General features: G+C 38.6%; 1 protein-coding gene across 6 annotated transcripts in view; it reads right to left on the bottom strand.

The window, feature by feature from the left end:
- Positions 1 to 15,171, bottom strand: part of ATXN10 (ataxin 10) — a 142,788-nt gene that overhangs the window by 73,921 nt on the left and 53,696 nt on the right. For 5 of the 6 annotated variants that reach the window (XM_080393369.1, XM_080393368.1, XM_080393370.1 and 2 more), the window contains exon 9: positions 12,904 to 13,073. In XM_080393369.1, the coding sequence (XP_080249495.1) occupies positions 12,904 to 13,073 (170 nt within the window). Of the gene's footprint in view, positions 1 to 288; positions 425 to 12,903; positions 13,074 to 15,171 lie in introns of those variants that run through there. The other variant, XM_080393371.1, reaches the window with a different exon arrangement.

Genomic DNA, 15,171 nt, shown 5'->3' on the forward strand with positions numbered 1-15,171 from the left:
CCTCAGTCACTGGCAAAGTGCATTTCAGACTGTGAGGATGCACCATGAAAATCTAGTAAGTCAATCTTGGAGAAGATTTGGATTGTTTGGACATGCTGCGTTTGTATTATTACTTTTCTTTTCCAAGCAGATACAACCCTGCTAGAGTCCACAGGAGCTTGTACCAGTGACTGGAACATGGATAAACAGATGTGCAGTGCGTTGTCTGTTCAGTTGCTCTCTCTCATGCTAAACCCATGGCGATCCTCCACCTGAATATACAGATTATTAGCAAGCACTTAATCTTACCTTACTGAGTTATAACCTTCCGAGCAAGAAGAAAAATCACATTGGAGGCACAGGTTTGTTTTTTCCTTAGAGAAGAGCTTTGCATCAAGATATGTGATAGGAACAATCAGTCCTGTGGTGTTTTCCAGTGGAAATGCTTGGAGGGAAGATGGAAGGAATATTTCTAGCGGTCAGTAATCAACTAAGCTTAGTACATACAATCAAGCCATGATCTTGGCTTTTGCAGATTTAGTTCATTGTGCATTTCACAAACAGCAGAGGGTTAATTCAACATCTTGATGCTCTGACTTCCAGCACAGAGATCTGACACAGCACTTTAACATTGCTCCCACTGCTACAATATCTAAATACAGGCAGTGCTCCATTTAAGGAACTAAAACTCAATTGTTTTTTCCAATTGTCTTTTACTAGATCTTTGGTCAATGTCCCTTTGAAATCCTTCCAGCAAATCACTTCTGCCAAAACAATCTGAGCAAATCTGATTGACTGCAATTATGATGTGTGAACTTGGAGACATACAGTTTTAAACATTTAAACGCCCACTAATGAGGCAATTTTTATCTTTGCCACTTCTTTATGGAAATATTGAGGGGTTTTGATTTAATAATATAATTTTTTTCAAAAAAGCACAGTTTCTGTGAATTGCTAAAACAAAGATATCAGTAGACTGCAAAAGGGATATTATTAAAGTCTGTTCTCCCTCAAAATACAGACAGAAGATCCTCACTATTTATGAAGTTCTTAAACAACATGAGAACTGAGACATTTTTCTGAAACCTCCTTAAAGATTACAGGAAGTTCTCCTCTTGTTATTTGTTTTACCATTGCATATATAAAAGAAAGCATGAAAAGCTAGGCAGGTTTCTTCCAGTCATTGGCTGTTGACAGCAAGGAAAGTAGATATTCTATAGTTAAGAAGAGGATGCAAAAGTGATCACTACTTATTTTTACATTATGGTAGCATATATATATTATATATTAGGGTTCTTCAAAAAGGCCTGCATTTCACTGAACACAATCTTGCAAGTAAGAGCTGAACAGGCAGAACCTTTGCCTACAGGGACATGTGTATTCTCATTTCCCTCTCTCCCTCCTTCCCCTGCTTTTGCAGCCTTTACAAATTAGAACTTTGGTTCCCTTTGGGCACTGGCATCACCAAACTTCGCTCAAGCATTGCCGTGCTGAACAGCAAGGAGCAGAATACCGCACGCCTACAATTTAGAACAAACAGCATCACCCAACGGCAGACATTCCAAACTGCAGATGACAGTCGCTGCACTTTCTCTTCCCAAAGACACAAAGAAAAACAGGAGAAAGAGCGGAAATAAATTAAAAAAGCAAGTATTTGGCCTGAAGACTAGGTGCTCTGATACAGCTTCACGTGCTTCGACAGGAGTTTCAGCGAACAGTTTTCAGGGCTGGTTACAGAAGTTACGCTGCCTTGAAGGCACACAGGCAGAGAACTGAAGGCTCACAGCTGCTTTTTAAAGGCAAAGCCAAGCTGACTGCTGCAAGACATTACACCTCTGCTGAACCTGATGATGGGCTACACAGGAATGGAGGGAGTTAAGTAACTGAACCTCACTGATGAAACAGAAACTGGACACCAGACTTCTGTAAGCACATTTGTAAGCATCTGTCTAGCTCAACACTTCTCTGATTTTGGTGGGAAAGTGAGTATCAGGACTCAGTGGCATGCGTTCAGAATCCTGCTTGCTGATCACTGGGTAAGGGATCTTCCACCAGCCCCCACCAGCCTTCACACGAAGTTTCCTTGATGTCCTCCTCATCCTGAATATAGCACAGAGTACCAGTAAACCCAAGAGCAGTAAATTCATCACAAATCATAGTCTATCACATATTTCATGCTCTACTCTTTCCTCTATGAAACTATTTTACTGGCACTTCCAAAATGTGAACTGAACTAACAAAGTACAAGTAGCGACGGCCAAATTTCAACACCAACAAAACAGAAAATCTTCAGGTTTTTTTGCTTGTACCTATGTTCATAGGCTTTAGAATTGCCATAAAAATACATGCTGAGATACTACCTCACAGTAACCAAAACTCAGTAACTATCCAGGAAATAGATGAAATGATGACTGATTCCTGTGCCTCACAGGGTAATTAAAGCAGTAAAAAATCTCTTTAAGTGGAAAGGAAGAGAAAGTTTTAAGTATCCAAAAGGGATCACATTCAACACAGCATTATAAGATCTGCCCTTTGTGAAGTCTGGTGCAGCTTTAAAACAAACAAACAAAAAACCCAAAGAAATTGTACCTAGGATGGCAGTTAAGAAAAGACAGGGAAACTCAAAGTTCATGCTGAGGTTAAAAAAAATGAAAAACAACATAGAAAACTAATGAAATTCCTTGCTATAGTAATGGAAAATACATGTCATTTGTACCTGACACCAGTAAAAGCAGAAAGAATTTGGATTAACAGCTCAGATCTGAGTATTTAGAAAGGTAGACATTCTTACACACATGGTGGGCTTGCTCCCAGCAATATGAACACTGGCAAGAAGCACAAAACACAGGCAAACCCCCTTCCCACAAGACAGGGTACAGCATGTCTTGTGAGCCTTTTTTAATCAAAAATCAGCCACATCAGAAGGTGGTTATTTTATTAACAGTTTTGCTAACAATGGGTACCCCAACAAATTCGGTTCTTTACCATCTAGTAAACTAGCAAGAGGCATTTTTGGTGGATACGGTGCTCTTCACTTAACTGAGAACGATATACGGAACAACAAGCAAAGAAAAAAAGATCTCTGTATACCTCAGAATATTTTGCAATCTACTAAAACTTTAATATCCCATGTCTTACTGAAGCATCTGAATCCAAGCTGGAGAAAGGAATAAAAAAGTTGTCATGACTCCCAGACTCCTCCTTCTAGAAGCTAGGCCACATTGCTTCCCATCTTTACAGGCCTCAAAAAAAAAAAAAAAAAAAAAAAAGAAAGAAATGACTAGGCTGATCAAGATCACCGAGGAAAGCAAAGACATTTTCTGATTTCAGTGGACTTTAAACCAGGGCTTTTGCCCAACAGATGCTGACATTATTCTTGAAGACAGAAAGCACCTGCAAAACCCAGGAGAACACTCCTCTGTTTTACAAAGGAGATAACATTCAAGAACCACCTGCAATATCCACAGCACAGCTGTAACCCCTTCGTTATATGGTTCACACTGCGTTTACAGAAATTACTCCAAGCAGCAAGGACTGCCACACAATGTACTCTTCAGGTAAGTACTACATCAGGCCATTCTGCAACCCAGCAAGTCAAAAAGCCTGCAGTAGCATGAAGCACTCTCTAGTGAGCACCAAGTTTAATTCATGTTTGCCACATGTACGATAACCACTATTCAGATCATTTGAGCAGGAAAAAAGTTGCAGTACCTCTGAAAATTCTTCCATGTAATGGTCTATACCTTATTTTTAGGTTTCATTCTGGCTTAAAATGAGTATTTTTACATGAGCTCCTCATCTTAAGCAGGCACATTAAATATCAGTGCTATAGATGTAGTTTCAACACTTAGACAAGGTGCTTATTATGAGTTGCAAAAAGGTCTGGGAACAGCTGTTTGACAATGGCATGCTGAGCTTTCCTTTAAAAAGGGCTTGTGCTGTGCCACGACAGTAATAGGGTTCAAAACACCATTCAGAGTCAAGAAGAGGCTGACAAGCCTGTAAGTCGGTACTGACTGTTTGGAAATGTATGCAGAGACAACTCATTTTAATGTTGAATGTTAGAAAATATCTATTAATCTTATTCTTTTCTATATTCCCTCTCCACTATAAATCAAAGCAATTAATATAATTTCTAGAGCTATCCAATATCTTATTTTAATACACTGTAAACTTCACAAGAACAATCCTCCTCCCACAATCTATCTTTTACTCCAAATTGCCAAAACTATGTTACTGCTTTTGGCAAGTACATATATATATACACGTTGCATAAAATCATCGTTCTACAGACATCTTCACACTGGCAGAAGTGAATGTAGTTTACATTAATATGTATTCAAGGTTTGGTCAAGGTCTCAGCCTATGATTCATGAGAACATAATAATGTATAGATTGATCTTTATACCCCTTTATCTGTTACATGGTAATTGTGGTAATAATCCTCCACATGAAGCAGGCCAATAATATACTAGCAGGGAAGTATAGTACTGTGTGTTATGTCAGCCTTCACCTAAGCATTGGGGATATCCAGATAACCAGTATGTGGAGATGTGTCTATGTAGTATGTAATTGAAGTATCAAATGGAAGCTGTTTAAAATAAAACCTAAGGAAAAACAAACAAATAAACAAAGCTTATAGTCTATTAAAACTATTAAAACTACCTTTAATACGAAACTTTGAGTGTATCTAAGTGCATCTAAGTCCCGTACAATAAAAACTTTCTATGCATTGTATAATCAAGGCTTCAAGTGAAATTGGTCAAACCAGAGAAATTACAAGGAACAACTGTATCACTTGCCAAAAAATGGTGGGGCAGAAGGGGACACAGGAGCAGGACAAGAGGGAACATTAACTTGTTGCCTATAAAAGGGCAGAACAACAGCATAAAGTTTTGTATTATTCTCCAAGAACAAATGAATTGCATTGTTATAAAAATAATTCAGTGCTTTACAAACTATACTTGCATTAGGCATACATTTCTGACCTCAGGGCAAAAATACTCCACACTTTTTTGCTCCTCTTGTCCTGCCACTTAAGACATCTCACAATTCTCTAATAGTCTCTAGCACTGATGAAAATCTTGGCACTTCATTAAGGATTCATGATTGCAACAGAGCTGAAGACTAACATAAAATTCATATTGTGTGGGAAAATCACCTTGTGGGGAGGGAATTAGAGAAAATTGGGTCCTAACAGAAGCATAGTGTTGAGAAAGTTTTTTTAGGGTAAAATATAGCTATCACCTTCAGGATGGTTGGCATGCACAGAATCTACATCACCACAGTTCCCCAAGCAACACATCCTGCCAGCTCAGCACATGCTGATAGGAGCGTAGGAGTGACAGAGGATGGAGCAGAGTGGAGACACCACAGCCATGCTCTGTTGTGCTCCCTACAGGAATGGGAATTCAATGGCACCACACAGCTGATAAGCTGCATATTAGTTGTCGCATCAAGAATCCATGAGATGTCCATGGCTGAGCCAACCACTGTGGCAAAATTAACTTCCTCAGATGAAATAGTATCATTGTAATACTAATACACACCTCTATGTCAAAGTTACCTGTTTCCAAGATACTACTACACCTCACTGGGCACACCACACCAGTTAGTAACAACAAGATGTATGACTAGAGTCATTCAAGCTCCACCTAAACGTGATGGTGGTCAAGCTGACTCACTCTCTAAAGTTGTTATGAAGGGACTTCTAATCAAGGTAGTCAGCCACCGGGAGGCTGAGAAACAAAGAAAAGATAGTGAAGATACCAACTTTATCTAAGTTATGCAGAAAGAAGCCTTTAAGTGCGGAAAGTTCTGGCTATGAGAGGAAACAAGATGATCAGGTGTTGCTATCCACTGGCATCAACAGAAAATTAGTTGAAAATAAGACAAAGATAATTGTGGTAGTGGAGATCACGACCTCCAACTAACAAACAGCCCGCCTGAAAGAGGGCAAAACCCCCTCTTGAGGTTGCATAGTTAGTAAAGAACTTCAGTAGTGCTATCCGAGGATGTGCACTAATTTGCATTAGAAGTGTGAAACTTGTAACCAATGCTGTGTATGATGAATGAATATGCAACACGCTATGAAGTATAAAAAGTGGACAAAGGAGGGGAGAAGTTAGGGAAGGCTCCATCGTAACTTCTGTGATCAGTCGATGAGCTGAACCCTGTCTTCTCCCCCATAGGGACACCTATTGGGTAAGAACTTTTTCTGATGCAGGCTAAATAACTAACTCACACTAGCTGTTATTAGTGATTATAATTTAATTGTTTGTAGTTTGGTTGTATATGATTTCAAGCTTGTTTTTGCAGACAGTCCCTATCACTGGCAATCACAAACCTTAATTTGTCATGATTTTATATTAATAAAGAGTGTTAGTCCATAAATTGTTAGTGTTAGTCCTTTGTGGGTGCTAGCAGTTGCTGGCAGTGTGTGACACATTCAAATAAAGTGGAAAGACCTGCTGAGGGGACCCCTGATGCTGTTGGCGTGTTTCTCTGAACAAGGCAGTTGAATTGCCCTCCAATCCAGTGGGACTGTTCAGATAAGGGTCCCTGTAATGGGATGCTGACAGACTCGTCAGGCACAGGGGTCTCAGCTTTCCTGCGCGCTAACAGATAAATCAAACACCTGGGGTTGAGAGGATTTCCCACCCACCCCCATCCCCCCTTTCACGTGATATATGGGACCAGAACTACTTATATGTCACAACAGATAGTTCTAAAAGACACTCTTGAACCAAAGAAACTTTTCTACTTGGGGTATCACTATAGTTAGGTAGAGATCTCATTTCAACAGCAAAACCTAGGCTTTTAAAGCACTTCTGTGAGAAAGACCATTTTCAGCTTTACTGCTGACTTTTGCAGTGCTATACTTTGAGAAAACTTACCAGTTAACGGGCTCGGTCCTGCAACACCCTGAATGTTTTTTCCTTATCCAGCAAAGCATTAAAACACACAGATAGCTACAACGTGAGAATAACACCATCCAAACAGTGGAACCATGTAGAATTTTACAGTTAGGTGTGCAGAAGCTCATCACTTCAGAGCATTCAGATCCAAAAGGCTCCTCCTTTTTCGCTCAACTCTAAACCAAGAATCTCTTTCATTTTAGGCTTATGCTTAATGTTAGGAAAACATAATAATCACAGTTATGCAGGTTTCTAATGAGGAAATCAAAGTGGCTTATTTTTCTTCTCCCGCTCTCAACAGCATATGCAGATAAACGCAGGATGCTCTTCATCACAAGTAACTCCAAATCCTGCCATGCTAGAAAGAATGTAATTACTTCTTTTAAAAGTTAAACTGATCCTGAAGGAAAAGAACATATAGACTCATACAGTCTTTCTGAAAACCTTAGGTGAGAAAGAGCCAATTATTAAATAAAACAAAGTATTTGTCCTTAATTTGAAAATTTCTAATTTATGTTCACTACAGCAAGAAGAGTAAGTTAAGGAGCTGAATGGTGATAATTTGATCTATGGATGCTGGCACCTTTTCTTAACTGTATTGTAACTGGATTCATTGCACACCCTGCCCCAGTGAAAAAAAAAATATGAAAAACTGAATTCCACACAAGTCACATCTTGTTCATACTTTCAGGCAGAACAGTCTTCAAATTAGGGAGCTAATCCCATAAAAACAATTTGGCTTATATATATATATAAATCTAAGCTACATTAAATGGTATCCAGATGCTTTACTTGCTACTTTTTTTAAGACTAATTTTAACTGTAGAAGCTTTTCTTTTTCTTCTCCCTTTTCTCCCAGAAGACTTCATTTCTCAACTCTGCATTGACAAAATCCATTATATAATTGCATTAAAGGAAGCACTGCTGCCACCTCAAATAAAAGGGCACATGAAAAAAATTCCCTCAAATTGTTCACCTCATTAAAATGATTCCATTTAGGTAAGAAGGTGCCAAGTGCCAGTACCAAAGACAACTCTGTATTTAATTTTTTTTCCCCTATAACAAACAGAACAACTTTACACACATTCGGAGATGAATATCATATCACTCGGTCCATCAGCTTCCCCAGCATCTAAAATGTCCTTGACACATAAGGGTACAGATTGCTTTCTTCACTGAAGGGATTGGTTTTGCTTTTAACAGGCTGATTAAGTAAAGAGACATCTCAAAAACATCCTTCTGCATATTCAGTATTCTGCAGGGGACAGAGATCTCTGTCCCAGCATACTAACTGTATTGCTAGACAAAGTAAGAAGGAGGTAATAAACTACCTATCCTATCAGCAACAAGAGTCAAAGACAGAAAAGCCAATGCAATCAGATTACAGCACCAAACCCAAGCTAAATGCTTTGTTCTTACTAAGTTAGGCTCAGTTTTGCATTCAGAAACATCACATTTTTTCTCTTCCGCATCCCTCTCAAAAGGCAACAGTAGAGCATGACCTCAGCGTGCCAATTCTGCCAGCTGGCTGCTCCCCCGTTGCAAGGAACACAGCTCGTGTGTCACATCTAGCTTGTTCCAGACAACACTGCATCCTTCCGTAACAGTTTTCAAAGGACAGAAACCCCCGCCAATTAAGATTCCCTCGTTTGATCTCAGAGGTAATAGTGAACTAAAGCGAATAGTGAATAAAGACTGCAATTAAACTTTGTCAAGCTTTCTACTTCCCAATTCCCTGTCTACTAACTCCAGCAAGGTAATGTGATTGAAGTCTATGTAATTCCTCTGTACAGGAGGAAGGAAACATTGCAGAATAAGGTCTAGATTATTCTGTCGCTTGTTCAAGTACTGATGACATTTGCAATTAGATCAAGTATTTTAAACTAGTCATACCATTTTAGGAAAAGGTAGTAAGGTTGTGCAGAGCGGTGCTTTCTGTCACAATAAGGCAGACAGCAGTCATCTCACCTTCCAGTATGTATTCTCGTAAATGAGCAAAGAAATAGGGGTGCAGATAAATTGCTATGACCTATTTTGTGTTTGCTCCATTTCTATAATAAAGGATTATAACCCCTAGACTTCATTCATTAGGTTTCTTTTGTAAGTTTTATTCTTTAATAAAATGGTTCTACTACACTAAACCAGCAGGAAGAGCTGCACTGAATCCATCACTTCATAGTTTTAAGGGTGGAAAATAAGTGTACAAAGCCTCCCCCTGAAAAAACTGCATTACGTCTGTCCAGATGATAAAACTGAGGTGTTCAAGGAGGCAAGTCAAACAAGGTGAGGGGAGTATGGAGGAATTCTCACTTTCCCTTCTGATAAATTCATTCTTCAAGCACCAGCCAAAACCTCCACTCCTTGCTCAGCCTGAGAACCCACCTCATTCCTTGCCGTATATTTAATAAAAACATGCAATGCATCTTTGTGAAGGACACATACCAAAATATAAGCCACCGGACTGCCCCACATGTATGATAATAATTCTTGACAGCTCTTCCTCCTACAGAGGAAAGAAAGCACAGGAGAACTGCATATGCATTGCAGGCTCCTGGTGGGTTTGACACAGAACTAGCTCAAGACTTGGTGTTGTAAGTACAGCACTTTTATTTGTTCTTCTCTTCATGCAAAAGTGCGTGCAACTCAGGACATGCATGTACCCAACATTTATCAGCCCAGAATAAACATTTTATCAGACACTTTTCTTACAATACCAACCCATCCAGCTTCTCAAAACATGCAAGTGGGCAGTAAGCCTGGAAAGACCTATTTTAATAACTGCACCTCAGTTTACAGCTTAAAGGTCTGCCCACTCCCTTGTATCTTTAAGAACTTACCACAATTGTGTAAATAAAACTATGAGGAAGAAAAGATGTAAAGAACGCATTCCTAATGCTACCAGAGTACAAGCTAAAGAATGCTTTTTAAAAGCAAAGAATGATTTTAAACAGAAAGTGAAGAAGCAATAAAGCACTGCTCTCTGTTCCAAAGCATTACAAGATTTTTCAACACTGCCAACAAACCAGTGCACTAATGCCCTGAAATTTTTGTTCTTATAGCAGGTGGAGACCATAAACGGAGAAGCAGCCTTTGCAGAGCAATTATCCTCCCACTCCAGGCATTCTCTGTTGCTTTAACTCTGTCGCTAGCACCCTGTGCAGCAGGACTGCACCCCTGTACTTCAGGAGACACGCACACATAAGGCGTAGCCTGGCTCAAGATGCACCTCCCAGAGAACAAACAGGTTGTCACTCAACTCTTGAAGAAGCTCCTGAAGACAGTGATGCAGCTCTGTCGACTTGGAGGGCTTTGCCCAAGTCACTGCTTGGGCTCTACTTATGTTTTCAGAACAAGTCAGGCAGACCAATACCAAGCACTAAGGTTATATTATAAAAACAGGGGCTATACTTTTATTAGTAGTAGCATACTATTACTCTGTTTATTAGCGCATTATCATTTTTACTGGGAAAAAGCTCTACTGGGACTGGAAGTTAAGAGAAAAATTTTAGAGAAAACAAGTGTGAAAGCCTCGGTTCATTAAAGAGTCAGGATACTAACAGTGCTGTTAAAGAGCCTTTGGTAAGTTATGTGCAACCCTCTCATGCCAGGCAAGCAGCTACACTGGCTGAAGAGAAAGCCCCTTCCCCAGCTGATGACTACTACTCACACATAAGTCACACAAAAGCAACAGCTAACGGTAAAAGCCCAAGGTCTCTCAGATGCACGGTCAGTTTGCTTGTTATGTAAACCACATAACTACTATGTATTACGTTATTTTTGCTTGAATACAGGAAGTAAACTGTGTGTAAACCAAATAATGGATATAAAATAAGACCTATATTGTGAGATAGTTCTCTGAAAAGAGATGTGGGAACCCACAAAGCCTGTTTTCATTCAGTCCAGGTCTAACCCATGCATCACTGAACATTTTGATCATTTCAAAATTTCAGATGGGTTGCTTGCCCCATCCTCACAAACACTTGTCTATGTATGGAAAATGCCTTAAAGATGACAAGTGCATTTATTAGAACCAATTTAAATGTATGAAATAAACTGAAAGTACAGATGGGATATCATAATATTGGCATTTCTAAAGTTTCAACAACAGTTAAATAATGTTCCATGATATCACACACAAGAATCTAAGTAATTTTCAAGACATCATGAAGCAATAATATTTGCAGGCAGTTTAAGGCAAGTTAATACCCAACTTCCATTGAAAACACTAAGCCTGCATGCCTAATTGCTCCAGGGGCCTTTGAAAATCCCAGCAGAAATGAACAATAAGCAGTAAATCAACCCTTTCAAAATGAAAGCAACCCTCTCCCCTCCACTATCATAAGGTATTCCACAAAAAATGTATTTCACTAACATAAAACACATATTACATCATAACGGGTCAGAGACAGAGCTATGCAAAAATGATTAACAGGATTAATAGTATTTTTCTGAAATACTGAAATATTTTATTATATACTGTAGTATGAATGGGAAAAGGGAGGATCATTCCTGTATTTCCCATCTATATGCCCAGATTACTAGCATTTATCAGACAAAGAGGGTAGCATTCCTCAGATTTTACATTTCTGTACCCTGCAGACAAAAAATACAAGGAAATGGGACCATTCCTCCCATATGCTATGAAAATGCCCTGCTGCCATTATAAAAGTCTAACCTGGTAGACACTGAAGCAGTTGAAACCAGATTTGATGGCACCAGTACAAAAGAATCTATTATCTCCACAAAATAAAGTAATAAAAAATTTTAAAACTTAAGAAACAGAGAAGCTTCTAAGAGATTGATTTTTCAGTACTCAGTGTCTCAATCACTCTTTGGCATCACAGAATTACACTCAGAGTATCTCATCATATGGAACTTCCTGTAGAGTAACCAGTATTAATTACTGTATTTTGGGTACTCACTGACATGGGCCTCATTTGCCAACACAAGAAAGAAGTAAAAATACTCCGTTATCTCCTTTGTTCCTACTTTGATATAGTCTTTCTTCTGTCTTTTCCATTTTGCAGCCTAAAAATTACTTCCTTGAGAGCAGGTGAAACTGATTCAAATTATTAAAGAAAGGAAAACAATCCCAAATGTCCCTGTTGAATAACAAATATCAATACTAGAAGCTACTCAAGACCATTTCCTTCCAGGATAAGGCTGCCATAAGGAAAGACACTTCTAAGAGAAAAGGAAGATACGGGAATGAACACCGGGTTTCTCTACCAGAAACTCACAAGGAAGAACTAGAGAAACATAAACTTCTCACTAAGGTGAGGCTACTGTAATATGCTACGTGGTTGCTTAGGCCAAATGAGAAAAGTAATCTGCTGGGTATTTGGAAGTGCCCAGTTGAACTGTAAGAAAACATTATTTCATGATTTCTTTTCTTGCTGAAATTAGGTTAGTCTAACAAGTCCTGGAGGAAAGCCAAATATTTTATCACCCTACCAAAAAAAGGTGTTGTATTTAAAAACATGCTGCTGTTTCCTCTTTTTCCTAAGTGTGGAAACAAAACTAACTTTCCACACCAGAATTCTGAAGTTAAATTGTTCAAAGTGATTTGATGGAAATAGATGTACATTTTTAAAGCAGCATGAAAAAAATCTTAAGTTGAGGGGAAGCGTTAAGGACTAATTCAAACATTAAGTTCATGCAACAATTCCCATCCATTTCCCTTCAAAGGGAAGTTGAGGTTTAGTCTCAGACATTTTCTTTTCAAGTAAGTGCAAATGTGAAAACAATAAAGGAATTAGGCACTGGTTTGCATTCTCTAGGACTGAAGTAGAAGGAAGACAGGCACATACTAAATAGTTATTAAAAAGTTAGCATACCTGTAATAGTAATTCAAAGACATGAAAAAAAACCAAAACCCTCCTTTACATGACCAATTCTAACCTCTATTTGTAGATCAACAATATATATTTTCATCAGTAAGGTCATGGTCAGCCATAACGCATCTGTTCACATGTAAGAGTTCTGCCACAAAAATGTACGAACTTACCTTATCTTGGTTTTCCTTATTTTTGTAACACAAATTTCCAATCAAACGAATGAGATGAGATTTAAAATCCACAGCTGGATGTGAAATTTCCTCCTGCCCTGCCATAGCGTGTGTAGCAGTGAAAATATTTACAGACTGTTTCCCAGCAAGATGAGTTAATCTCAGGGTATCTATAGAAAACAAGAACACTTTATTTAATTACCAGATGAAAATTAGTATTCACTTTGCACAGAGCTTTAGTACTAGTTGTTAGGTTCAAAGTTAACCAACAATTTCAGATATTCAGTAGTAATATGTCAAAAGAACTTTGAAAGCTTTCTGTATTTCTTAATTTGTGCTAGTATAACCATAAAGGCCATCCCGAGGTCAGAAGGTATTTTCACATCTTTTTGACACACGTACGTAGTTCAGACATGAAGTCTGAAGGTTGGTGCTATAGGTCGCTACTTGAAGAATCAGAACTTGTGGGCTGTTGATGATTCTGGCACTGTAAATACACCGCTAAACCCAAGTTTTTCCTTTAGTTCAAGCTTGTCACAGCGACACATACCAATCACAGAATTACTTTTTTCTCTCTTCTCCAGTCTGCTCCTAGCTCTGTAGTATAAGAATAGATTTTGAGTACATCTAGCACCTTGACACATCTTTACAAATCCTTCAGTGCCACAACCTTGGCAATCAAGAAACACTAGTGTTCCTGTATGTTAAATGCTAGCTTAAAGCAGCCAGAATTTTTTTTTTCTACAGTGCTCCAGAGAGAAATCAGAGAGAAGGGAAACTAAAATCTGTGAAAACAACATTCCACAAAGAGAGCACACCCAGAAGAAAAGTTGGAATCATGTGAATGCCTGAGAGCTTGTACAGCTGAGAAGCCAATTCAATAAAGGCCGCGCCTATATTTAAAAATTAAGAAGAATTTCTCCTCTAAGTGACCTGCAATACTAATAAATGCCCTGGCATGCCATTGTCCCCAAGATGCTTCATGCAACTTACATCGAAACAATAGATACAGCAAACCCAAGTTACAGCACAGGGCAGTAATTCAGCACCGTGCTCCTTCTGTTCTAAATGTAACATCCATATTGGAATGGGCACTAGATCTCCTGGATTTAAATCAGAAGAAACTTCACAGGTCATCATATCATAGTTTCACTCCCAGATAGCTGATACAGGAGAAGAAAAGAAAACACCTCTGTCCTGATAAAGACAAAACTACATTTTTGGCAGGTTGGTTTTTTTTAATATGAAACTATAATAGGGCCTAGAGGCCTCCCGTATGACAGCTACCACTTATATTTGTTCGTATTTTGAACTACTAGGAAAAAACAATCTCCTGATTGCACCTAAAAAATATCATCATAAAATAGCTTTGAACACAATCTTCGCTCACTGGAATTTGTTTGGTGTTTTAAATCCATGAAAATGGGCAGTGTCTCACATCCTTCTCATGGCATTCCACTTTGTGTGCTTCCTTGCGTTATTGTCTTAGTCTTTTCCCACACACAAACATGTAAGAGGGAATTCCACGGTCCTCCCAAACATTCTGCCTGCCCTTAAAAGGGACCCCTGAACAAAAGGATAAAAAAAAAGGCACCCCCTCCAAAAAAAAAAAAAAAAAAAGTATAATAAACCCCTTGAAATTTTATTACAGTGCAGACAAAAATGCAATGAGCAGTGCATGTTACTGGAAAAAGAAGTCCAGGAGAAGGTAGAAGACAAACAGCCACCATCCATGCATGATGCCAACACAGAGAGAACAGTGTTCTTCTCACATTGTACAGCAGCGCAACACAGCGACTGCTGCCAGGATGTCACACATACTCTCAACTAAAGGACACCTCAGTCTGCCGTTCTCTCATTAACCCAAAAAGCAATTATTCCAAAATGCCTCCCAAACCAAAAAAACATTTACCTCCCCTGGTGATATTCCCCAAACACCATGCAATCAAGCTGTTAACAGTGCTAAAAATATTGTTAACACTGCAGTATTACTGTCTAACTTAATCCCCAGATTAATGAAAATAGCAAAACACACTCCTCAGTTGACAGTTAGGAGATCATTCAGATATTTTTTCAGATCTTTTGATCAATCTTTTAGTAATTCCCCAAAAGAAATTTCTCATGATATAAACTGAAAAGAACCGCTCCATTAGAAGATCTGTTAGATGAAAATCTTTTGCACTATCTATCCTTATTTTTTTGGTCTACAGACCTAAATACTGAAGGTGATGTAACACAATACAGATTTTTCTTGCTGGTTTTGCTAAT

This window comes from Falco punctatus (assembly GCF_963210335.1).
Source record: "Falco punctatus genome assembly, chromosome: 6".
NCBI lineage: Eukaryota > Metazoa > Chordata > Aves > Falconiformes > Falconidae > Falco > Falco punctatus.